General features: G+C 35.5%; 1 protein-coding gene across 5 annotated transcripts in view; it reads right to left on the bottom strand.

Moving 5' to 3' along the window:
• gabrb3 (gamma-aminobutyric acid type A receptor subunit beta3) overlaps positions 1-26,042 on the bottom strand; it is a 458,372-nt gene that overhangs the window by 109,461 nt on the left and 322,869 nt on the right. For all 5 annotated transcript variants that reach the window (XM_051927197.1, XM_051927198.1, XM_051927196.1 and 2 more), the window contains one exon: positions 9,132-9,352. In XM_051927197.1, coding sequence (XP_051783157.1) covers positions 9,132-9,352 — 221 coding nt within the window. The remainder of the gene's footprint in view (positions 1-9,131; positions 9,353-26,042) is intronic.

The raw sequence follows: 26,042 nt of genomic DNA, 5'->3' as shown, positions 1-26,042 counted from the left end.
CTAGAAGAAACCACAACACTGGGGGTGAAATGGAGGGAGTCAAGTAGTGAGGTGAAGCGCACAGTCGGTCTTCTTTCAAAAATGTTGAACCTTACAAAATTGCTTTTTGTTTAATTTTTTTTCCAAAAATAACACAAATGCACAGTTTTAAAATATGTGTGCAATTTCAAAATATGGATTAATACTCAACAGCATTTTTGGCTTGAAAACTGGATGTTTCGTTAATTTTTTTTAAAACCTCTGTTTTTAGATTCGGACTGTTGCACTGTTGTTGGACTGTTGTAAGAACAGGAATGTATTTTTCAAAATTTTTAAAAAATGCTTTACAATTGCCAATTTTATATGGCTATCTAATACATACAGTACTTTGATTGTAAAGAAATAACTGACTTCACCAAGCTTATCCTTTAATAGTAAAGTCTGGGTTAGTTTGGAAAAATGCACATTTTTTGTTGGTGTTAGCGAGTCAATTTTTTTTACAAGATAATGCAGTGTGCTATTACTGTTATTATTTGTGTTTACCAAAAATAAAACCATGAAAATTTAAATATTAGTTCTGGTTATGTAAAACAAGTGTACACTATTGACCACTTTTAATTTTATTTTGTCTTATGCCCGAGTGTATCACAGATCTTATAGTGACTGAATTTGAAGGGAATACTGGGAAATTTGGGAGCAGCAGAGCACCTCACACATTTGTACCTTCCTCTCCTACCAGGAAATTGCTAACCCAGATGAAGAACCATGATCCTACTTTGTCTGCTTACCGCTCATTTTTTACTCTGCAGAATGTAAAGTCTGCCAACATTAACTTCATAGCATTAGTTTGACCATCATGCTGAAGGTAACAGTAATGGGCCTAGATGGTTTCTCCTTTTGATGTCCACAGCTGATAAAAAAGGCAGTAAAACCCTTTTCACATTTTGGTCCCTGTTGCTCCTCATTGTTTGCATACTACAATAATCACAATTTTGAAATAATTAAATCTAAATGATACAACTGTATATCTGGCAATATTTTGTTTGATTACTTTTAATACTATAAGTTGATTAAAATATTTCAGTACAAGATATAAGGAAACTGAATATGTTTTTTGATTAAAAATATTAAAAATGGATTATTGCATTGAGCTATTGCCTTATAGCTCTAGGTTTTTAGGTACAGCTCTCAGCCTCCTCACTATGTGAAATTTGTACATTCTTTCTGTGTGTGCATTGGTTCTTTCTGGGTACTTTGGTCACCTCACATATCCAAAGTATATATTTGAATAAGTCCAGTATGTGTGTGTATATGGTTTCCTGTAATGCCTGATGTTCATGTTCAGGGTTCTTCCCTTGTGGCCTATGCTGCTGGGGTAGACTCTAGTTTCTCACAATCCCAAAGAAATTGAGCAGATTTACTAAATGGAACGATGTTTTGACTGAATTCCAGGTTAAACCCTAGTCATACCTGAATGATGACTTTAAATCACCTTAACTATGTCTTCTGCATTTCACCAAACTGGTAATTAGATTTAATGTTACCCTAACACTTATTCTAATACATAAAATTGCTTCCATATCTGTTGCTTATATTATTAAGAATTCTGTTTACCAATGTTTTGTACTCCCGAAAGACTATTTTATCCTTAAGATCATCCAGCTCATAAACAAGCACACTTCCAATATAGAATATGAGCTTAATATTTACATCCAATGCTTTGGTAATAAAATATTGACACTTGTATAATTTTATACATTTTAGTGTTATTGGATGAAATGGTTTTTGGCAAAGCATTTTCGGTTAAAGCTACAACATAATGGGCAAATTTTATAAATAAGACAATAAAATCTACCAAAAATCTGCCTATTTCATTGTATTTTCATGTTGCCTATTTCAAGTATGAAGCACATCTGTTTAAGTCCTAAACAATGACTGCACGGTATGTGAAATACAATTATCATTAATATGTAATGTAACTACTGTATTACATGCCAGGGTGTAAAAGGGCAGTTATAGAAGTATTTTTAATTGTGCTGTGTTTTTATTTTTTCATTTTAAATATCACTAAGGCACAGAAGATTTAAAAAATAAATTGGTCTCTACTAAGCTGGGAATGATCATCACTGTTGCTCTTGTTTACCTGTATGGATGTTTTATTTCTTTTTTATGACAGGATTTTTAATGGCAAAACAGAAATTCAAAATAAACAAAGCAATCACTGTCGTAGTACAGATAAGACAATATAAAAAGCAGACAGAAAATAATGTACTTTGTGAAAAGCACGAAACAGAGTTATAAAAATAAATCACAGCACAAATCAGGAAATTCATTAAGAATTCATTTGTGGTTATTAGATTAAATGTCAGTCTTAACATTAAGTGCAGGTACACAAACACACAAAAAAAGAATAATTTCTATTAAGTCTCAGAGCCATTATTATTATTTTTACATAGTCATTTTGAATTTCTATTCCTTTGTGTGAGTTATATGTAGAATTTTGTACATTTGTTGTCATTAGCATAAAGTTATGTCATACTATGTGAGCAGATCATCATTGTTTAAGATGGTATTTGTTCATTCTGCAATGGAAGAAAAAGGCAGAGAACCAAAAAAAAGTATAATTTTAAACTCAAGCCTGGAAAGCTATCAATTCAGCTGGGTCACATAAAAAGCCCACCTGCTATTTTAAATCCAAAATTCCCTGCTACAAAAACAGGCTGGCAAGAAAATGACCAGGAGTTTAACTGAAACCTTAACTGTCAATAGTCAAAACTAAGTGATCAAGAAAATCAGGCACTCAAAGCAAAACGATAAGAAAACTGGTAGTCAAAACTGCCACTTTGACAAGGCAAATGTAAGCCCTTCAAAGTATTAGTAGGAATATCGATTTAGTCTGGTGTATGTATACCAAGCACTTGAGCTTTTCTAGTTTGCAAGTCCAATAAGGTGAGCTCTCATTTTATAGTATTGCTGCAGTCTACATGTGTGTGACTCGCTTTAATGTAGAATAGTAATACTAATGATATTTCTGTTTGTGACTGTGTGTGAGAATGATTAGAATGGGGGTTTATTATCATGGATAGTTTACATAATTGGTATGCAGCCTGCCTGTATTACCACCAAACATGTACTGAATTTTCTCTAAAGCCTGATCAAATGTTTGGATAATGACACAAAAAAGTATAAATGTTGTAGGCCTTAGTCAGAAAAAAGTGTAGTTGTTCTATGACTGTGTGGTGCGGGGAGCACTTGGTGTATATGTGTGTAAACAGCATTTCCTAGTGTGTATTTACAATAAATATTCCAAAATGTCCAAAAAACTTCTTTTCCTCTGTCATTCATTGAGGAAGAGTTTTGTATGGAGGCTGGGCCAGGGCTGTAACTAGAGTCTAAATGTAAATAGTTCATGTGAGAAAGACCCACCTTTGCTACATACAATGAAGAAAAGCCTTTGTCTCTCCAATTTCCAAATATTCTTGAAAACGATTATTGACAACAAAATGTTTTAGTCATATAATTGCTGAAACACTTTGGAATTACTTTGTGGAAGGTTGATGAAATTTGCACAAATATCAGAGCATGGCACAGTCAGAAATGTTTTGTGCCGACTGCAAGGGTAGAAGCTGTTTTGAACTGGAATGGAATCAGAAGATGGATAGTAATTATAGTAACAGACCAATGTCACAACCAGGTAAACAAAATCTAATTAACAAAGCCTAGGATATGAAGAAAAAATTATAGTTCAAAACATCAACCAAAATAGTTAACATAATAATAAATTTAGGTCTTACTACAAACCTACAAACTTGGACAACCAAGAAGTGCATGGTTCTGACATTTATACATTTGATATGGTGATATCATGCACTGCACTATTCTAGCTGACCGTACCTTTCAATGCCATAGAAGCAACACACAAAGCATCAAAGCATCTGAAAATGGTGATGCCCATATAAAAACAAAATGGTGCTGCGAAAGAAGAAGTTGATAACATTTAAAATCTTACAGAAAAAAAATGTGACCATTGGTTTAATTTTTTCCATTTAAACAAAATCTTTAAAGCTATTTCTGTAACAATGTATCTTTAAAATCTGGTTTGTAACATTTGCTTTTTTAAGATTTATACTTGCATCATTAGCTGATTAAAAAAACTATTAAAAAGGAATATTTATGAATGGGTCAAATTAATCCAAATTGCAAATAGTAAAACCTCCTGTTGCTTTCATTTTTCAAATTTGTCCCTCCTTTTTTACATCTTTTTACACCTACTTTAAAGCTTCATTTGTAAAATGAAACATGTCAGTTTAACATTAATCTATTATTTCAGAATTCCTGTAAAATGGCTTTTTCAATGTTTCTTACATGAATGATTAGACTCTCTCATTGCTTATGGCTGTGTATTAATCCAGAATTAGAAAATTTACTGGACTGTCGTTACCTTTAGTCAATTAATTCACAACTGTGAGGCAGCATTACATTCTCCAACATAATATTCCAATGTATAATATGTGCGGGCGGCACGGTGGCACAGTGGGTGGCGCTGCTGCCTTGCAGTTGGGAGACCTGGGGACCTGGGTTCGCTTCCCGGGTCCTCCCTGCGTGGAGTTTGCATGTTCTCCCCGTGTCTACGTGGGTTTCCTCCCACAGTCCAAAGACATGCAGGTTAGGTGGATTGGCAATTCTAAATTGGCCCTAGTGTGTGCTTGGTGTGTGGGTGTGTTTGTGTGTGTCCTGCGGTGGGTTGGCACCCTGCCCAGGATTGGTTCCCTGCCTTGTGCCCTGTGTTGGCTGGGATTGGCTCCAGCAGACCCCCGTGACCCTGTGTTCAGATTCAGCGGGTTGGAAAATGGATGGATGGATGGATAATATGTGCTTTCACTTATGGGTTATACTAATGAACATTGTTTTCCCTTAAAAAAAAATTTAAAAAATCAACAAATGACATAAATGTAATGTTTGCATATTTGTATTCAGCAATGAAGTAAGTTGTTTTGTCCGTATTGCTAACTGCGTATCTGCAGTCATGCATTTCTGTGAACACAGTACACATACTATTAATAAGAAGATGTGCTTTGTGCTTCCCATCATTGAAACACTAAATAAATTTTAAATTTGTTATTACCAAATGGAGCAGCAAATTTTTTTTTTTGCCAATGACAAAAATATAAAAAGCCACTTTATTTAAATTTTGCCTCAATTTTTACTTGCTTTACTTATTAGAATTGTTACATTATGTATTGGGACTTATCGTCTGGACTGCCTTCTTAGGCAAATCCTTTTTGAATTAATTTTCCTGCCATTTTTGCTTTTACACTTCTTTTTGTGATTTTCAAATAAATATCTTTATTTATAAAGATTATACGTTGCATTGTTCTTAAGCCAGAGCTTTTTTATGGTTTAATCTCTCTCTCGAAGGGCATTTTTGATAATTTTAGGACATTAAGTACATTTTAAAATTTTAAAGTCAGGACTCCATTTTCATCTAGTGCTGGCCAAAGCCTGCCTGCAGAGTTTGAAGCCTGGCTGCCTTAATTTCCAGAACCATGTGTTAACAACTGAAACCTCTGCCTGGCCATTTGTGGATCACAACTATATGACAGTTTCAGTTTTCCAATGTTGGTAGAGGTTACAGAAATATCCTTCTGAGGATGGCATCTTGGAAACATGCCCCTAGAATTATTGTCCCTTATGTTATTACACAAATCATATTAGCCTGTTGAAATATAGGTTAACTCTTCCAATGCATCTTAAGATTCATCTGGTATTTCATTATCATGCCTATCTGGTCTGATCTTATAATGAAGCAAAGGATCAATATTGCCAATCCCCGCAAACCCCTCCACTTTATGTATATCTTTTAGCAGTTATGAGTCAATAAACTTAATCCATAAATAATACATACTGGTATTTTGATTCAGGGTTCATAATACATTACTCCCACGATACAGTATATTCTCAGAAAAACAGGCAAAATAATAAATAAATATTTTTGTAAAAAATGTGGAGAAAAAGATTAGCATAAAATCAATAAAACACACAAAATGTGCGTGTCAAGCAATACAATTGTAGACATTTTTGACATGACCTACTGACATATACATATATTTTTATTAAGTTTTGTGATTGCAAAAATGAATATGAAACAAACTTCAGCAGTTTTCCTTCACTCATATGCTTCTCTATATATTGGCAGTTTCAAAACTCTGTCCTCTATGCTAAAAGTGACTTGCCCTTTCTAAGGAAGGAAGCACAATATAAACTTCAGAAGTTGAAAAGACTTCTTAAAAATACTGCAAAAATTACTAAAATTTTAATGAATAACAATCAATAAAACAATATAATATGTGACAAATTAGGAAAATGAACAGTCATATCAGGTACTGACATGTAGATTACACTGTGCATGTGTTGTTTAGATGTTTAGAAACTCTCAATGTGGTGAAATGGTATGAATTGTAGTTCTGACACATTTGACACTCGTAAAATAAAAATTCACTTTTTATACATACCAAAAGCATAACTCATTTTTTGTAGTGTCATGTTAGTTAAAGCAAGATCCTACACTTCCAAAGGTACAAAGTTTGATTTGATACTGGTTATGAAATGAAACATGTATCTCTTATATTGAGGCCAAGTTTACATGAATTAACAAAAAAACAGCAATAATTTGTGACTGACCACTATGTGGATGAGAGTAAAATGAAAATTCCCTTGCAAACAGATTAAAAGATGGAAATTGTCCACTAAGAATAAGTCCCTGTAATGTCAAGTTAGGGAAGAGCCAAAGTAATTAGGAAGGGGCAATTAATAGTATCTTAGCAACATCAGCATCTACTCTGAGATAAACATACAGTAATAATCAAGAATGCAAAAAGATGTCACAAAGCTCCAAAAATCCTATATCACTAGACGCTTGGGGAATTCAACTGATGACTTTTTATATCTCTTGCACTTCCCATCATATGACTGCACAGCAGTGACCATGCAAGCAATAGGATGACCCAAGACAAATAAGATTCAAAAGGAAGAGCTGGAGTGTAGCTCACGGTCAATCCTGCCATTTATGAACACAATATGTTAATTTCCCTTCTTTTTCAGCAAGGTATAACTTCTTCTTCTTCTTTCGGTTGCTCCCATTATGGGTCGCCACAGTGGATCTTCTTCTTCCATATCTTTCTGTCCTCTGCATCTTGTTCTGTTACAGCCATCACCTGCATGTCCTCTCTCACCACATCCATAAACCTTCTCTTAGGCCTTCGTCTTTTTCTTTCTTTTTCAGCAAGGTATAACAACGTGAACTAAATAAACTAGATTTTTACTTTAAATAAATTGCTTGAATAAGAAAAGCGTGTTTCTCATTGACATGAAATGACACATCTTTTCAAGTTAAAACGGCTGGAAATACAAACCTTATGTGATACTTTCTTATTACTGGAATAACTGTCTACTAACAGTTATTGGAAAATGGAGAAAAAAAAGTTATTGAAAACTGGAAAATGTCTATCCTTAAATTTTATGTGACCCCCAGAATACAATATTGGGAGAGGACTGTACAATATGAAAAAAATCTAACCTAATTTAATTTACTTTTATTGTTCTGCTATATTTCAGATAACGCTAAAAAAACAAACAAAAAATATCAGTGGGATTCTAAAAAAAGAAGAATGAGGCAAAATAGTCAAGAATCAATAGGAACCAGCACTTTCAGTTCATTGCCCCTAATGAGAAAGATTAATTGCATCTCTTTAAGAATGTATTTGTAGCTTGTTCTTTGTTGCTTTCTAAATCTTTCTTATAGCCTTGCAAAGAATCTTTCTAATAGATGTAAAAACCAAGGACATAAGACTTTTTTGTAAAATCTGCTAAATGCTTGTTTCCAAGTATAAGAACTGAAAAAGGTAATGACTGAGTATGTTCTTTCATTTCAAAAGAACATTGTCACTGCTTTGGTAATGTTTAGTTCTGTTCTTTTATGTAAGTAAACCTTGTATTTTGTGCTTAGCTGCCCAAGCTATTTTACTGATGGTACCAGATATCATGTTAAACTTAAAAAAAATATTTAGTTCAAATAAAGGACCATTTCACCTGGAATGAATAAGGTCCTCAAACTGGTAATTTTCCACTGCACTTCTAATAAAAACTATATTGCAATTAAAGGTAGTTCTATTCAATGTCAGACAGGTCAAATTTTTTTTATTTTGCATAATTCATATGCCTTCCAATGTATGTGTTTCCAGACATTTCATTTGGATAATAGTTGTGTTTAACCCCAGTTCATACAAAACATTACATTTTATTGTTGGACTATTTCAAAATGTGAAACAGTTATTTAAGACTAAACTTTGCATAATGTATTTTAAATGTGTAATTATTGACAGTGTGTTTATTTTTTATATTTGGAGATTAATAAAGTAGCTATCTATCTATCTATCTGAAAAGGTATTACCGAGTATGATTGATTTTACATCACACAGCTGGAGAGGGAAACAAATGTTAAAATCTTTTGTAACTATATAAAATATGACAACTTATAAAGGCATTCTGGAATATGTTGAAAATCCAATTCATATTATGAAAAGTTTGTTTGTTATGATGCTGTTTTAAAGCAAAGTCATTAAATTGCAAAAAGAAGGAGTATGCATATTAACATGGAGCAATTACATTGAACAGATTACAAAGTAGGGCTGCATCAGCATGCATCTGCACAAAAAAATAAATAAAATAAGGGATACACCTCTTTGGCTGTATAGACACACCCACTGAAGGCTATACAGTTGAAACACTGTGTCTCTTACCTTCTTTTCATTTCAGCATGAAAATAACCTTTAACATATTACATAGTGAAAGCCTTTTTAGTCCTCATTTCCACTGCAAATTTACTGTAACTGGAGGCATTCTTATTATGGTAAATTACAGCAAAAATAGATTAACCCTGACTGCTGACACTGCCTGTGAGGATAGTAAACTATAAGGCTGTCACATGGTCACTGCAGTCTTTTCTTTCAGCTGCAGGCTTCAGTTATATAATGTATCTTGCAAAAGCTTTTATAAAAGAATAATTAAAGCAACAATGTACAGTAAATGTCAACAATTTTAATAAATTACATACCAGAAGTACCCTGTCCTCTATTGTTAATTTCAATGCTTACCTTAATCCATACAGCACTGTTCCATCAGGATGCAAACGTATCATTCGATTTTTAACTGTGACACCATGCACAAAGGACTTCTTATCATTTAAAAAGTAGGTATCTGGAACCCAAAGTTGATCGGCTACTCTATTATCAAGAGTTAGATTGAGTGGGATTCCTGAATAAGCCAGCCTCTTATCTCTCCAGTATTGTTGAAAGTACATGGTTAATGTGTAGTCCTGAAAAAAAACAAAAAAAAAAGAAAGAAAATAGAATTATCATTAACATGACTAGTAAACATTCTGTTTGGAGTATAAACGTAATCAATCATTTATGGTACTTCTAAGACGTACATGATAATTCATGAATATATACAGTAAACCTCCTCTGCCCATTCAAAAGCATTCACACACTGATACTTCTGTACTACTCTTAGATGAAATACAAACCATTTCATTCATGCACTATATCCATCCATCTATTATCCAACCCGCTATATCCTAACTACAGGGTCACGGGGGTCTGCTAGAGCCAATCTCAGCCAACACAGGGCTCAAGGCAGGAAACAAACCCCAGACAGGGCGCCAGCCCACCGCATGGCACACACACACACACACACACACTAGGGACAATTTAGAATCGCCAATGCACCTAACCTGCATGTCTTTGGACTGTGGGAGGAAACCGGAATACCCGGAGGAAACCCACGCAGACACGGGGAGAACATGCAAACTCCAGGCAGGGAGGACCCAGGAAGTGAACCCGGGTCTCCTAACTGCGAGGCAGCAGCGCTACCACTGCGCCACCGTCATGCACTATGTAAACTACACAAATTATTCTTAATTCAACTACATTTGAGAACATATTTTAAACTACCTTTAAATAATTTGTAATTTATCTAATTTTGAATGTATAAGATAAGGACTTGTGTGTACAGCCAACAGTGCATATTGAAAATGATCTTTGCCTTGAATATAAATAGAAATCATAGATTTTATAAAAATTAAACATACTTATTTTACCTATTATATAACTTGCAAATGTACTGTATGTGCAGTTCTGCATTGTTCCTTAATATAATAATGCCATTTTCCAGTGGTTTCAATTTATTATGTGTCCTTGATTTTTAAAAAGTAGGTGCTCACTAACAATACTTTTTTTGCAATGTGAGTGCTAGGCAGCGTCCTGCAGTGGGTTGGCACCTTGCCCAGGATTGGTTCCTGCCTTGTGCCCTGTGTTGGCTGGGATTAGCTCCAGCAGACCCCCGTAAACCCTGTGTTCAGATTCAGCGGGTTGGAAAATGGATGGATGGATGGAGTGCTAGGCAGCAAACACAATACTCAATCATACTTTTGTTTTTTTTAATTTTTTTGCTTTTGTAGACACAAATATAAAACAAAATGATTTTTTATCACATTTTGTGTACAATTGTAGATAAACAGCAACTACAAAGGGGAGGGACAAAGAAATTATGTTTTAATTGTGCTTAAAGTCTGGCGCATATGAAGGAGAGAGTTCTAGGACAGGCAACAGGAGGGCAAGGCAATTCTCACAAGCCTGTAGAAGATAAATACTGATATTGTAGAAGTCACATAGCCCTTTAAAAGGACACGAGGCCCAGGAGCTAATTCAAAATGTTTGCTCCTTTAAGGAAAAATTGAGCTCAAGGGTGCAATAGTCTTAAGGGCTGCTGGAAGACCATGTGGTTTGATGACCTTAATAATTAATTTATCCACCATTGACTGTGGAAGTTATTCTAGACAGAGCCTAAAATGGTCCTGGTGTAAACTGAAATGCTTTGTTGTACCAGAGGACCAGTAGATTTGGGTAGCAAGCAGATAAAATGGCTTACTAGCAGGAGTTAAAGAACCTAGGCCTTGCAAAGTGAGAGAAAAAAAATTAACACGGAGCATTTTGTGTTGTGCAAATGGGTGAACTGCCTACTCCTGTAGACATCAATAAACACTTATGAAGGAAGACCCAGACAGGCTTCAGGAAGGTTTTCATTCTGTACTGGACATTCCTCTCTCTGCCTCCCTGGTATGGATTGCCACTACCTCCAATCACTATTTAGAGTATATATGAATGGCCAATCATTACATAATATAATTTACAATTAAAGTATGTAACAGACACTGTACAAACCAGTATTACTGTGAGAGGAAATTAAAGGTACACAATACAGTGATGCATATTACAGCCACATACAAGCCAGTATTACTGTCAGAGAAAATTAAAGGCATATTACCGACGTGCACGCCTGTATTACCGCCGGAGAAAATTAAAGGTATATTACCGACGTGCACGCCTGTATTACCGCCGGAGAAAATTAAAGGTATATTACGGACGTACAAGCCAGCAGACGTACAAGACAGTACCTGTATTACTGTCACAGAAAATTAAAGACACACAATACACGGCCGCAGCCCACGAAGAATGGTCAGCTCAGCAAGTAAACATCAACAAAAGAAAGGCAGAAAGACAAAGAAAAATACGACCAACAAACAGAATGAGGTCAAGGTCCCTTGCCATTTAATATAGACTGTTCCTACTAATGTTTATGCACTACTGTTCTAGCGCCCGTTATTGTAACGGGCTTAATGACTAGTAAAGATATAAACATATTACAAAGGGCAGCACGGTTCGCAGTAAGGAGACCAGGATTCGCGTTCGGATTTTGCATGTTTTCCCCGTGTCTGCGTGGGTTTCCTCCCACAGTCCAAAGACATGCAGGTGCATGTCACGCATTAGGTGCATTGATGATTCTAAATTGTCCCTAGTGTGTGCTTAGTGTGTGTGTGCATGTGTGCACTGCAGTGGGCTGGCGCCCTTTCCGGGGATTTGTTCCTGCCTTGCATTCTGTGTTGACTGGGATTGGCTCCAGCAGACTCCTGTGACCCTGTGTTAGGATATAGCAGGTTGGATAATGACTGACTGACATGACTGACATATTACAAAAGATAAGCCTGTTATTTAAATATAAATGTTTGTTATTGTGTTGTCAAAGTGTACAATGACATTATTTCACAGAATAACTAAAAATAACAGTGTATGAAATAAAAAAATGTAATGTAATACTTTGGTTTAGAAAATATCAATTCATCCTACCTATCATGAACCAGTTAAAGTGTGGAAAGTGTTTAATTGTAGGATGCAGTTCAAGAACTTCACAAAAACAAATCTGACATTTCATTAAAACGCACCAAGTCTATTACATTTTATTAAATGTCCAGATATCTCATGAGCCAACAGAATTAAAGTGTGATATTTTTCATATTAATTAGAGTATAAAACAGTAAATATATTTGGCACATTTATTAACAAAATAATACAAAAGAGGGTTGAAAGCAGAAAGAATAAGAAGTTCCAAGAAATGGACAACAAAACATCAAGCTACAAGTCTAGCAGCTGTGGAGGCTCATCTACATATACACCTTAAAGGTACTATAAAGCCCTACATTTCACACCTTTTTCTCTCTCTCGACTCTCTTGACTCTCGCGTGACTTTCACCTACCAAAAGAATATTCATGAAAGAGACAATATCAAACCCTCCCCATACCAGCTAAAAACTCATCAGGCTCCTGGTCTCCCTGAAATCTGTTTCCAATAAAGAAGTGTGTCTCTTGAGCAGCCTCTCAGCTGCTCATTCTTTTAGAGGTTCACCCCCAAGAGGATGGACAAGAGAATACTGGCTGCCCACCAGCCCACTGTAGACTCTCGATTCCTCAAGGCAACTTACTCTTTGCTACTGGAGCTAACAGGTTTACATTTCAACAGTTTGTCTTGTGGTCTCTACCCTACCATCCCTAGTCTCATCCTTTCTCATCATAGAGGTTCAGGCATTCCTGTTACCTGTTGGGTAGACCTACTGTCTGTCCTCACTGCATATTCTTTACAAAGCAAAAGGTCTCGCTTTGTTTTATAAATGCACCTGCTTATTGTCCTTCTGGGATGCCCAGTACATTCAGGTAATGTTCCCTGGAAGAGTTGGGTGCGTATGAGCAAAATATTTTCTTTGTGAGCAAGAATTTTCAGTTACAGTTCCCTGTAAGCACTACTTAATATTATGCAATATAATTATGCATTCAGGTGTAATATTTTTTATGCATTGAGGAACACACTTGAAAATATATTAGACTGGCATTTCTCTTTAAACTATTTAAGCATATACAATTTAATAATGAATTCAATTAATCATAAAGTTAAAAAAAATTGCATGGGAAACTTGATTCTGTACCATTTTAAATGCTGCATTACCTAAAACTAGATTATTAAAAATATAATTCAAAGTTGTTTTTGATTTGCTATAATCACAACATTCAATTAGCATTGGTCTAAAAAGCAAATTACCTGCTTAACCACTTTATGGACTTGCAGAATTTATTACTAACCAGAAACATTTCTTTTTACAGTAACACAATTAGATTACAGTAACACATAATGTTGTACAGCATCAGGCTCAAGGTAGAAATCTAGAAACAACAAGTTCGCAAGAAAGACCAAAACAATACAAAAAATTAAAATGAACCAACAGAAATGAAAACGCTGCGCCAACAATGGAAATCATTTAGCCTCCTTCAAAAAAGTAAGCCAAACCGAGCATGGATACAAAAGTTTAAGCTTACTGGTTAGCTTGTCTAATCTTTAGTTAAATGTGTAGGCTTCTTCTTATTAAACCTGAGATCTTGGACCTATGACTGCTTGGTGCTGGAAGTGTTAAGCATCCATCACAGCAAACAAATACTGGATTTCTTTGTCATTATGAAAATGTATTATAACTACTATCTTCCAAATTTTCTTTTATTATTGTAACAGCTTCAAAATGACCTTTTCAACGAGCCTTTCCAATGTTAGCAATATTCATTTTAGTAACCTAAAAGCAACGTTTGCATTCAATTTCGAACAGTCTACATCTTTAAACTGCTGACTTGACACGATTTTTAAAAACACCTAATTTTCAATTCATCTTTGTTTTACTGTAACACTGAAAAGATGACTCCATGATGCTGGCAGGGTATCAAAGAAAAATCTCTTTCTGAAACTGGCAAATAAAAAGGATAAATTAAAATGGATGAAAGTTTGGAATCACCAGAAATGCACTGTCCAACGTCTGTGTTCTTTTTGTTGTTTTATCATTGTCTTTCAATTGTTGCTGCTAACACTGATAATTGAAGTGCAATATTTAAAGAAGCAACCAAATGAGAACCTGTAAGGCATCTCTTTATTAAACTACAGATTCTGACATAGTTATCCTTTCAAGCAGCTATGCATCTGGGTCTTCTGCCTCTTTTTCTGTACTGGTTAGATCCAGTTTGACTTTTTCTTTGAAGATGGTAGTGGAAATCTTTGTATGAAATCTTCAGTTTCTTGGCAATCTGTCTCATGAAACCTTAATTTCACAAAACAATAGAGTGCTGTCACAGATACAGAAGGCAGTTTATTTGTTTAATAAGGGATCAGGAGATAAGACATAGTCAATGACTCAAATGTAACTCAGAATCAAAACTTTTGTCAAAGCCAAAAAATTAATACAATCTGTAGTCAAAATTTCAAAGCACTAAATGTGTTAACCCTAAAGACTAAATGAATCATAGAACATGCTGGCAGAGACCTGAGGTGTATCCACCAACTCACACAATCCGGAAATGGCAAACACCAACCTTTATCCCACTGAACTTGTGAGTGTGTGCACACTCCTAGTCGTCCAAACCTAGAAATGCACTAGTCACCATCAGCAAAGGTGTATTTCTCAATTAACTTTCACTGTTTTTTTTTTCCCCAGATAGTATATGCATGTGATATGGAGATAATGTACATATGTATAATACACAGAATAATAACATGACCAGGTCAAGTCAGGCTGGGAAGCACCACATGATTGGCAACCTCCCAGGAAGACATGCGGTCCAGTCCCACTCTCCGGAAATGACCTTCCATCTGCCTCAGCGGTTACGTGGGCATCCCCTTGGCCTGGTCCAGTCACTTGGGTCCTCAACAATGAGGATCCTGTGAGCCAGATCACCCTCAGGGAATTGCACCACATGGCCTTAGTGCCATTACTGACACTCCCTCACAATGCAGGTAATGTGCCTCCTTTGAGACTCCATGAGCAATTGCTCATTCGACACAAAGTCAAACCAACGGTACCCAAGGATTTTCCGAAGAGACACAGTACCAAAGGAGTCCAGTCTTCATCTCAGGTCACTGGATAGCGTCCATGTCTCGCAATCATATAGCAAGACAGGAAGCACCAGGACTCTAAAGACTTGGATCTTCGTCCTTTTGCATAGATGATGGAAGCACCACACTCTATACAATGATGTCACAGAAATATAAAAAGATGGCATGCTTTGGAGGACAAAGTTGTTATTACAGTGATACGAGGATGTACTGTTCATATATAGACACATACATTGAGGGGTTAATGTACAGGGTACACATTATACTATATGACAAGAAGTACAAACCGAGGATGACCAGATGGATAAACCAAATCAAACAGAAGGAAGAAAAAAAAAAGCTGAGATACATAAGGCTGACAGTATGTGAGCAGTAAAAAAGCTTGAGTCAAACAGGAAGCTAGTGAGAGCATAAGATAACTGACATTGTTCACATAGTTAAGCAGGCCCTTGGATGTTGGCATTGTAGTAGTCTTGCAGTGTAAGGAAACCAGCTTTAAACCTCTGCAACATAATGAGAACACTCATTGTATATAATGGATTCTGTGCTAAAAGTACCCTTTATTTTTTACCTGTTAAGAGTAACCTGTCTTGTATTACGTTCAGCTTAGGTGTTTTACCAACACATGCCAAAAATTCTCAAATAGGTAGGAAAGATTTATATGCTGAAAAACTGTTTTAATAATTTCAGAGCCATTAGACAAAATGGAAATTGCATTGATTCAGCTGATTTGGATAACATGGGCATTTCTAATTCAGGATCACTACCGTTGTACCTTTGTAACAGCTAAAAACTAACAGTTCAAGTTCAGCCACAGTGTAATTGAGCAAAAGTGTAAAGGGGTCATTGATTCCATAGTGCAAAGTATAACAACTTCAAATTATGCAAGCCCAGCAGTTCAAGTAAGATGTAAAAAAAGATACCTGTCATAGAAGCTACATTAGAGCCCTTTGCTTACAGTGAATTCTCTGTCTTTTGGCTGCATATTGACACTAATGATATTTAAATTTCAGCAATCAGAATTTAAAAGAGGAGTTCCACACTGGTGTTCACTACAGCTAAAAAATACTTTATCTTGGAGCTGGGCCTTTACCAAGATTAAACAGAAGGGATATATAATATGCTACGTTCCCTTAACTGCTGTTTAGTAATCTAGTGTATCGTAATCTTTATAAATAAGGACAGGCCTGGATTTTTCAAATGAAATAGTCTTACTCTAACTGGAAAGCATCTTACATTATATCCCAAAATATGGTATAACAAGTGCCTTTGACACTAGTCAGAGCACCATTGTTTCCTTACGAGGCATTAGCTCTCTGGAAATGTGTTCTTTTGAATTGCGGCGTTTTAATTAACCTGAATTTAAATAATTATAAATTAAAAAGGTATTATCCCCACCCCTCATGCAATATGACAGCTACAAGATTACACGAGAAGCATAAAGGATAATCTAGCTCTTTACTGACGGTTTCACGCGGTATTACAGACGGGAAGCTTATGACAGACTCTCAAGCATGTGGGCGTCTTGACTTACGCAGTCTGCCATCTTTCGTCACCACACTGAAAGGATTTTCACTGGATGGAAGACATAATCTTCCACCCGGCCTCGGACGAAGACATAATCTTCCGCCGGCAGCTTCAAAGTGTTGGCCGTAGGTCCATCCTTATATTCTGGTTGCTCCATGTGCAGGTTCTTCTCTGGATCCAAACAAGGACAGGAAAGGACTCAAACCCCACCTTCAAAAATACAGGAATAGCACAATGCCTACATACAGTTCTCATTCTCCCAACAAGGATAGTGTGCTGACTGAAGACAGAAATATACTAGTCTGTCTTTAGGCTGACTATTCAATTGTCCAGTTGTCTTTGGCTCTCTAGTCCTGTGCTTGGCTCGGCAATTCTAAATGCTGATGCTGTGCACCTGAGTCCATAACAGTGGGCACAGAGAACAGTGACATTAAAGTTAATAACAAAACCTACTATAACAACCATCTAGGCCACAACTTTAGGATTTAAATCTCAATTTTGTATTTTATACCACATGTTTTATTTCTCTATCTATTACTTGAAAACCCATTATCAGGGATTCACATAAACTGACTGATTCAATAGAATTAAAATCAAGTGATTATACAAACAATACAGAGCATAATTACACATAGAATTAAACTACATGCTCCATCATAAGTGTCTGTAATTGTAAACTGCTTGATATAAAAATATATATACAGTATATATATATAAAATCTGTCCATAAACTTCACAGTAGTGTAAAACATTTGCTCCCTTGGAAATCGTGCTGTTTTGGCTAATGACATAAAGTATATTGGCAGATCTTACTGAAACATGACTTTGTAACATTTAGATGAGAACATTATTGATGGAGTTACCTTATTTAGTAAAGAAATACTAGTGGAGGAGATGGTTTTGAAGCATTTTTGAAAATTAACTACATATTGCTTTCATAAATCTAGGGGATTTTGCTTGATTTGAGGTGCTCTATTAGATATTAAAACAGCATCAAGTACAATTACAGTATGTTTTCACAGATCTTGCTTCCTATACTCATTATTAGCGACTGAATTTTCCTACCTGTTACCTGACACAGCCAAAGATCTCATTGATGTAATTTTGATGGGTGATCATAATATTGATATACATGTGAAATCGGCATCTTTAGCAAATTTTTAATGCATACTGAACTTGGCACAATTTTTTCAAATTGTGAAAGTACCAACTTACTCTCAAAGTTGAATCTATTATTCATGGTGTAACAATTCAAGCTGTAATGATTACTCATCTAAATTACATTATCTCTAACTATCAGTAAATTACACTTAATTTTTTACTGTCCTTGTCAGTAAAATGTGGACTGCGGCAATATGCTGAAATTTATGTATACTGTGAGCAACTAACATAATTCTGCAAAACACTATACTAAATAACATACGTTAGAAGCATTTGCTCCTTTTAAAAACAGAAGTATTCAGGGCATAAGGAAACAATAAATGAAAAAAATAAAAATAAAAAAGCATTCTTAAATTAAAATAATGAAATTAGAGGGCTTCCAAATATCAATCACTGTGGGAAACCTGAAAGTTATGCATAGTACCTCAGATTTTATAAAGTTCCTAATAATAATAATAATTCATTACATTTATATAGCGCTTTTCTCAGTACTCAAAGCGCTATCCACACAGGGAGGAACCGGGAAGCAAACCCACAATCTTCCAGTGTCTCCTTACTGCAAAGCAGCAGCACTACCACTGCGCCACCTGTGAGGACAGGCAATAACACAATGTAGATAACATAGGATTTTAAAATCACCCCCAAAACTGTACCATAACTCAACAGAACAGGCAATTATAACTTTGATTTCTAAAATGACACTTGCCATGTTTCCTTTTAGGTTTAGTCCCAGCTATGTTAGTCAAAGACTCAAATTATTGTACTAGCAGCACTGAGTCTTAACAATTATCAATAAATCTTTGTTATTATTATTGCTTTTATTGTCATTGCACATATTATACAACAAAATTTACTGTGCAAGCTGTGCTCAAAAGGCTCAAGGATAATAAAGATGAAAACACACACAGACATATACAAAACAAATAAAACTAAACATTGAACACTGATGCACAGTCATACATATACACTCAGCCACACTAATTCTTTTAGAGCACTGGTATTCAAAATACTAACACATGACATAAGACACCAATTTATTATTGCACATCTGTGTTATTCATATGTACATTTCTGCAGTACTTAACACTTGAGGTTGTGTGTGGGGAGTCTGGAGGAGACAAAGGACAATGTTCAATTCAGTAATAGCTCTGGGAAAAAAACTGCTCCTGACTCTGGAGGTACAGGTTTTATTGGCCTTATAGTGCTCAACAGAGGGCAGAAAAATGGCAGGGATGTGGGGAACCCTTCAGATCACTGGCACACTGGTAGAGGCATTGGGTATGGAATGACCATCTGGAGCACTCTCTTATCAGCTGCAGAACAGTTTGTGTACCACACTAAGATGCAGTATATTAGTATACATCCTACTAATTGGCACCACACCTGATGCAATAAAAATGACTACTTTCAGACCTAAATTGAAGAAATCAGATCAATAATCATCCATCCATCCATTATCCAACCCACTATATCCTAACTACAGGGTCATGGGGGTCTGCCAGAGCCAATCCCAGCCAACACAGGGAATAAGGCAGGAAACAAACCCCGGGCAGGGCGCCAGCACTAGGGACAATTTAGAATCACCAATGCACCTAACCTGCATGGCTTTGGGAGGAAACCCACGCAGACACAGGGAGAACATGCAAACTCCATGCAGGGAGGACCCGGGAGGAGAACCCAGGTCTCCCAACTGCAAGACAGCAGCGCTACCCACTGCACCACCGTGCTGCCCAATCTATACTCAAATAAGCTAAATAGTTATATTCCCATTTCATACACCATTTCCTTCATAAGCGTTTTGGTGAAAAAAGAGCAAGTCCTTTCTTTAAGTTTATTTTATTAATGAATAATATTTTTCCTCAACTGACCATGAGTGGAAGTTTGGAAAAGGTACTACTTCTGTGCCTGTTGAGTGTGAAATAAGTGAGTTCAGATCATTGATATGTGTGAAGGTAGGATTCTGACCCAGACTTTTCAGAAATGTAAATAATTACATTTGTGGCAAGAAGGAGTAACTGGAATGATACACATTTACAGACCTGGGGCAAAACCAATCAGAAGGATATCAGTCAGAGAAGATTAACACATACACCAGATAGCAATTACAGACTGCACAGCATCAATGGCACAAATCCATCCTGCACTAACATTGAATGTCACAGAACTGACCATTGCCTGTCATCTTTATGATGTTTGCCAGCACTTATACAGTAAGTTCCAAAATTATGTATCCTTCTGAGAAGCTATGTCGGGTTGTACAGTGGCTCCAATTTGTCTTCATTGATGGGTCTCATTAAAGTATGTGATACAGTGATGGGCACTGTCAACTCAGCAGAACGTTTAGAGAATACAATTTTTTAGAAACTACGGTCAATAAACAGCCACACAATACAGGCTACCATAGCAACATGTAGCACCTGCAGTGTGTAATAACTTTTCACTGGGACAATGTAATTCTCAAATTTTAACACAATAGTTTAAAAGCGCTGGGTGAAGTTAATGCAGTTTATAGATGTCACATTAAAAAAAAAAAAAAACAAAACTAGAAAACTAGAAAAACATCTTCAAACAGGGCTTATGCAGATTACAAAAAAACAATAAATCCATTGTACCTACAGTATATATCCACATATATACACAGAATTATTAAAAGTACTGCTAAATACTTCATATATAACAAGACAGAAAGAAGAGAAATATAATCAAACAAGAGATACTGATATAATCAGTTGAGTTTTATTTTCTTCAGTATAACATACAATATGGAAGAAAAAAAATGGCAATGCAGTTAAGGCATCAAGGATTTGATATGAGAAGGCAACAGCTTGTTTTCGACGCAGCAGGAAATCAATTTCCATTGTATAGAATCTTTTGCTGTTTTGTAATCTGTCTCCACTGTGAATGAAATAATAAAATACATATTTAGAATAAAAACAAGCAGCATTGCACATGCAGCCCAACTGAAAATATTTTCAAACTGAAATATATTAGATTTATGGACTTTGCTATGCCAAGCTTACCAATTTAAAATTTGCAACAATTAATTTCTACATGGTGAAGGATTTTCGTGAGCTATTGACAATTCAGAAAGAGGCAAGTAAGGTTTAACATCCACTTTCTCATAACACAACGCTTTGTCAGCTCAGTATGTGCAGGAAGGAAAGCCTGGGAGATGACTGCTTTGCAAGTAAAGGAAGCTCTTGGGGATAATTTGGGATTCTTAAGACTGCATACATGGAGAAAAAAATAATAAATTGGTTGTATTTATGGATTGAGCTTTTTAATTAAGTAACATCTTTATCTCTAAATCAGTTTTGCCTGGTATGTCTAAAATAGACATGTGTGATTACAGGAGTGCTGATGCAAGTAAATTAGGTGGGGCAATTAGTATCTATCAGTGAGTATGTCTGGGATATTTAAAATTCACTTTGTTGTAAGTATCTAAGTAGATCTGATGTTTGAGAGGGACACTCACTCATGCGATTTGGCATCCCTAGGAATATAAACATCAAAATGATTTTGAGAGCTTAAAACGAGGAAGGTCATTAACATTTGGTAAGCATTTACAGATGTACTGCATATATTACTCTCTAAGTTATAGTACATTTACATGGGAAAACATTTGTTTTATTTTTCAATATAAATAGATCTACCCCAGTTTCTAAGGATCAGTTTGCTGACTTGTTTAAAATCAGAAAGATAATATTAATTTTCAGAGTGCACTTATTTTATAAATACAAAGAAGACTCCTGGAATCACAGCACAGGAGTATGATGTAGTTATCAAATATGCATATAAGTGTTGTGTGCCTATAAGTTTGGTCAATCAGTCCAGTCGAATGTGATTGTGCTGAATTTACCGAGTGCATATTTCTGCTGTTTATTCTACAGGTGACTTCTGCTATTTTTATTCCTTCAAGCCACCATGCTAGATTTTAAAGAGACAATGATGACTACAAATTTAGATACACTTGTCGATAAAGAAAGATACGTTTATAGATAGACTTGTTGATAATGATGACATTACACTGAGGCACCAATGAGAAAACATCATAAAAAAAAAACTTCCAAAGCAGTGCAATACAGTACTGCACTTTGCACATGATAACACACCTTCTAATGTTGTGTTATCAAAGAGTTTTTTATCTGAACCAAGGTGATCATTGCTTTGCACCTTCATATTTGCAAGATCTCACTCTATGACTTTTTTGTTCCCAAAATGAAAACTGAGACTGAAGTTAAGAACATTTGCTACTGTTGAAGAAATTCAGGAATGACAGCGCTCTAGACACGATAACAAAAGATGGGTACAGAAAATGTTTCTAGGAAAAGAAGGCGAATTAGGACAAGTGTATTACATCTCAAGGAGAAGGATTCATTTTATAATAATTTTTTTAATCAATTCCAGCATTTTTGTTCCCCTCCTCGTATATTTGGTCTTTTATTTTTAAAGGGAAATTAAGTGATGTCTATTTTGATCTGTACAAGAAAAAAAACTAATTATTGTGATATTTCAGTAGCTTCTGGAATTGGAGAATAAAAGGCTGATATTTTTTAAAGCAAGAAAAATGTGCACCAGCACAATGAATTAAGCAGTGACCATAATAACAAATACATGTACTTGATATGACTATGTCAGGTTCACCCTTCTTACAGGCACCCCCTGCAGCTAGCACTAAAATTGCTCATTTTAGCTCATTCTGTTGCCTACTCAGTGCTGATGTCATCTGCGGCTGATACAACAGATAACGCCGATAGATAGATAGATAGATAGATAGATAGATAGATAGATAGATAGATAGATAGATAGATAGATAGATAGATAGATAGATAGATAGATAGATAGATAGATAGATAGATAGATAGATAGATAGATAGATAGATAGATAGATACTTTATTAATCCCAAGGGGAAATTCACATACACCAGCAGCAGCAGATATGCACAGTAATGACTACAGACTTGTACTATGACTTGGATAAAGGTGTTAGCCAAATACAAGAGTACCTCTGTTGAAGTAGATGGGCCCTAGAACTTTAGTATGTTATAAAGAAACTTACTAAAGTAAGATGTACCATAGCAGAATATGGATATGTATTGCACAGGGAGGCTGGTGGGGTTGAGGGGCAGCTCCTTTAGTGTAGCTCTCCACGCTGTCAACCGCCTTGTCCAGTGCCTGCAAATTCACATCACTGACTTGCGCCTCATGCCTCACTTGGGGTTTAAGGCAATGCAACCTGCTGCACTTTCTACAAATCCATGAGCTGGCCCAGCCCAGAAGCCTAAAGGAAGACAAGCTGGTATCCGGAAACTCAAGCCAATTAATTTTGCAGAAGAGACAAGCCTCCTGCTTGCATTTAAGTGCTCTCCATCTATGGCCTCCTCTTTCATGCAGGCCTTGGTCAGATTGTATAGCCTCTGTAAAAACAAAGGCAGTAGGACCTGTTCAGGGTGTCCAGGCACAGCTTCAGAGGTGATGAGAAAAGAGGCCACACAAATTCAAACAACTCAGAAGCAGAGTTTTACTAGGTTCAAATACTCTAGGCTTAATGATTAAACCTCAGGTAAAAAGATACATTTACACTAAGAAATAAAGAGAAATACTGCAATTGAGCCTTATAGTTATTTCTATTTATAGTTGTTTCTCAGGTAAGGCACATTTACTTTCAAAGCTTTCTTTTTCTATTGAATCAAATTAAGCTTTAAAGGTGGAAAAGCATGTGGGGGAAAAAAGCACACAGGAAAAGGTGTTTGCATAGCATTGATCCAGGACATGTTTAATACTCAGCATTTCTCGTGGAAAAAGCTGTAATTTCTCAGGAGCTGGATGAAATTGAAACATATTTACAGAAGCAAATACTTGCTAAGAACAAGTTGCTTATAATTCAATTATCCAGGGCTCCTAAGGGAACTTGCTTCATCTAATAAAGCCATCAAAGTAAATACTGAATCGACTTTGATATGATGCATCGCCCTTCTGCTGACTAATAATACCAGTGAAACAACTTCAGCTGTTTATTAAATTAAAATGGTATACAGTATGAGGAAACAATTTGGAAATTACATCAGAGCCTCATTTAGCTTGATTTTTTCTGTCACAACTTCAATCTGTAATTAAGCTACAGAAAAAAATTCACTTGAAACAACTAGCAAATCTGTTTCGATCTATAAAAACCTGTGCAAGGAGAATTTGCATAGACATCTTATGATTTTTCAAGACTCTAAAGATAAAATATTTTTTTATGTGTTTGAGTGTGAATATTTATATGCCTGCTAAGTTTGTATTTTTAAATAGTACAAATTATTTCACCATTTGGTCAATTGCAGCATAATTACTATAATGTTTGCCAAATATATTAGAGTCCAGAAATAATTGACAAATTATTATAATTTGCACTCATACAGTATAAGATACTGTAGGAGGAAGGAGAAGAACTTTTCTTGAAGTGACTGAAAACATAATTTGACGACTTTTACAAATGGTATTTTATTACTTTTATATGTTGAAACAGCCAGCTATTAATAAGCAAAATGTACCTTATTTATATTTACTTCTGTAGTCAGATAAGAATTGTCTGAATTTTGAGAGCAAGGTCACACCTAAACTTCACTGTGAATCACTGGGTAAGAGTATCTAATAAATATCAAATCATTATAATTCAATATATGTAACAGTATGCAATGCATGATTAATCACTCATATAATCCCTGAACATTCTTCAAATTCAAGTATATGACTAGCCTATTTTACCACACATGTGCCCATACACACTTATAACTGTACAGTTGCTAGTGGTTATGTGTCAGACCTGCATATATTTTGGATGTGGGACGAAACCACAGTACGCACTGTCACAGGGAGAATGTGAAACTTCCACATAAATTTTGGGCCAGGTCATTACAGTGCTGCAGCAATATAGCTGCATACTGTGCTACCCATAAAAATTTAATTTGAAAAGAAAATCTAAGATACAGAAGCCCTCTTCTAGTCTTACTGCATGATTACATTTTAGGGATAAAAGAATTATATATTATTTTTTTTTATTTATTTCATTTAATATTTCTTAAAATGCAATAAGATGCTAGAATACACTCTAGCCTCTGCCACTCTAAAGTGAAGAAGCAGATAAATTTTCCATATTATAAAAGAAATAGGAAGTGATCAAGCACATCAAAAACAATGCCACAGAAGGGTAGATCTTAAAGTATAATTGCAATAGCTCACACTTTGTAAGTGAGTTTCAAAAAATCATATGTGAAAAGTGAAAGCAAATTCACTTCTGTGGAATGTTGAAAATATATATTAATATATCTTAAAAGAGAAAGGAAGATGCATTTAAAATCAAGGCAAACACTATATTTTGTACAGATGTTTAACACAGTACACTTTAATTCTAAGAAGTAAGTATAAAGAAAATAATTTGTGCTACATGCTTTTGGCTTTTATACTACATGGTTTTGCTATTATTAATATTTCATTATAGTATAAAAAGCAGAGGTTGGGATATGCTTTGGCATTCTCTTAATCACTGAAAATAAACTTGGCAATTATCATGAATAATGCATAATGTGCTAACCAGCAGTAACCAGTGCTCAAAGTACAGCTCATTTTCGCAAAAACCTTCCCTTGCACTTCTTGGTGGGAGTCTCAGAATGAATCTGTAATTGTTGTTCCAATTTAGAATTAATCAACCCATGTCCCTTTGGCCCTATATAGTGTAGCATCTAAAAAAAGACCAAGGCAGATTAGTCAACAATGAAACAGTCGGAAGGTCTCTCTTGAATCGTAAACTCGGGTGTATTAGCTTAGGCAATATCCAGATAAAAAGTGTGCAACAGCTTCAAAAAATTCTAACAACAGCTTACACCTTTTATGCAGTAGTGATGACTAAAGCTAAAATTAAGAGAAATAGGAATTCTCCGAACAGCAGAAAAAAAAAAAATCAAGTAATGAGAAGCTTTGCCAGACAAGGAGACAGCTGACTCAGGTAAATGCCTTGCTTTTGTGGAAGACTATTGCATTCTGCATGAAGCAGAATTCTAATGATCTTTCAACTTGAA

This window comes from Erpetoichthys calabaricus, chromosome 4 (assembly GCF_900747795.2).
Source record: "Erpetoichthys calabaricus chromosome 4, fErpCal1.3, whole genome shotgun sequence".
Lineage (NCBI taxonomy): Eukaryota > Metazoa > Chordata > Cladistia > Polypteriformes > Polypteridae > Erpetoichthys > Erpetoichthys calabaricus.
This window is presented reverse-complemented; position numbering and strand designations above follow the sequence as displayed.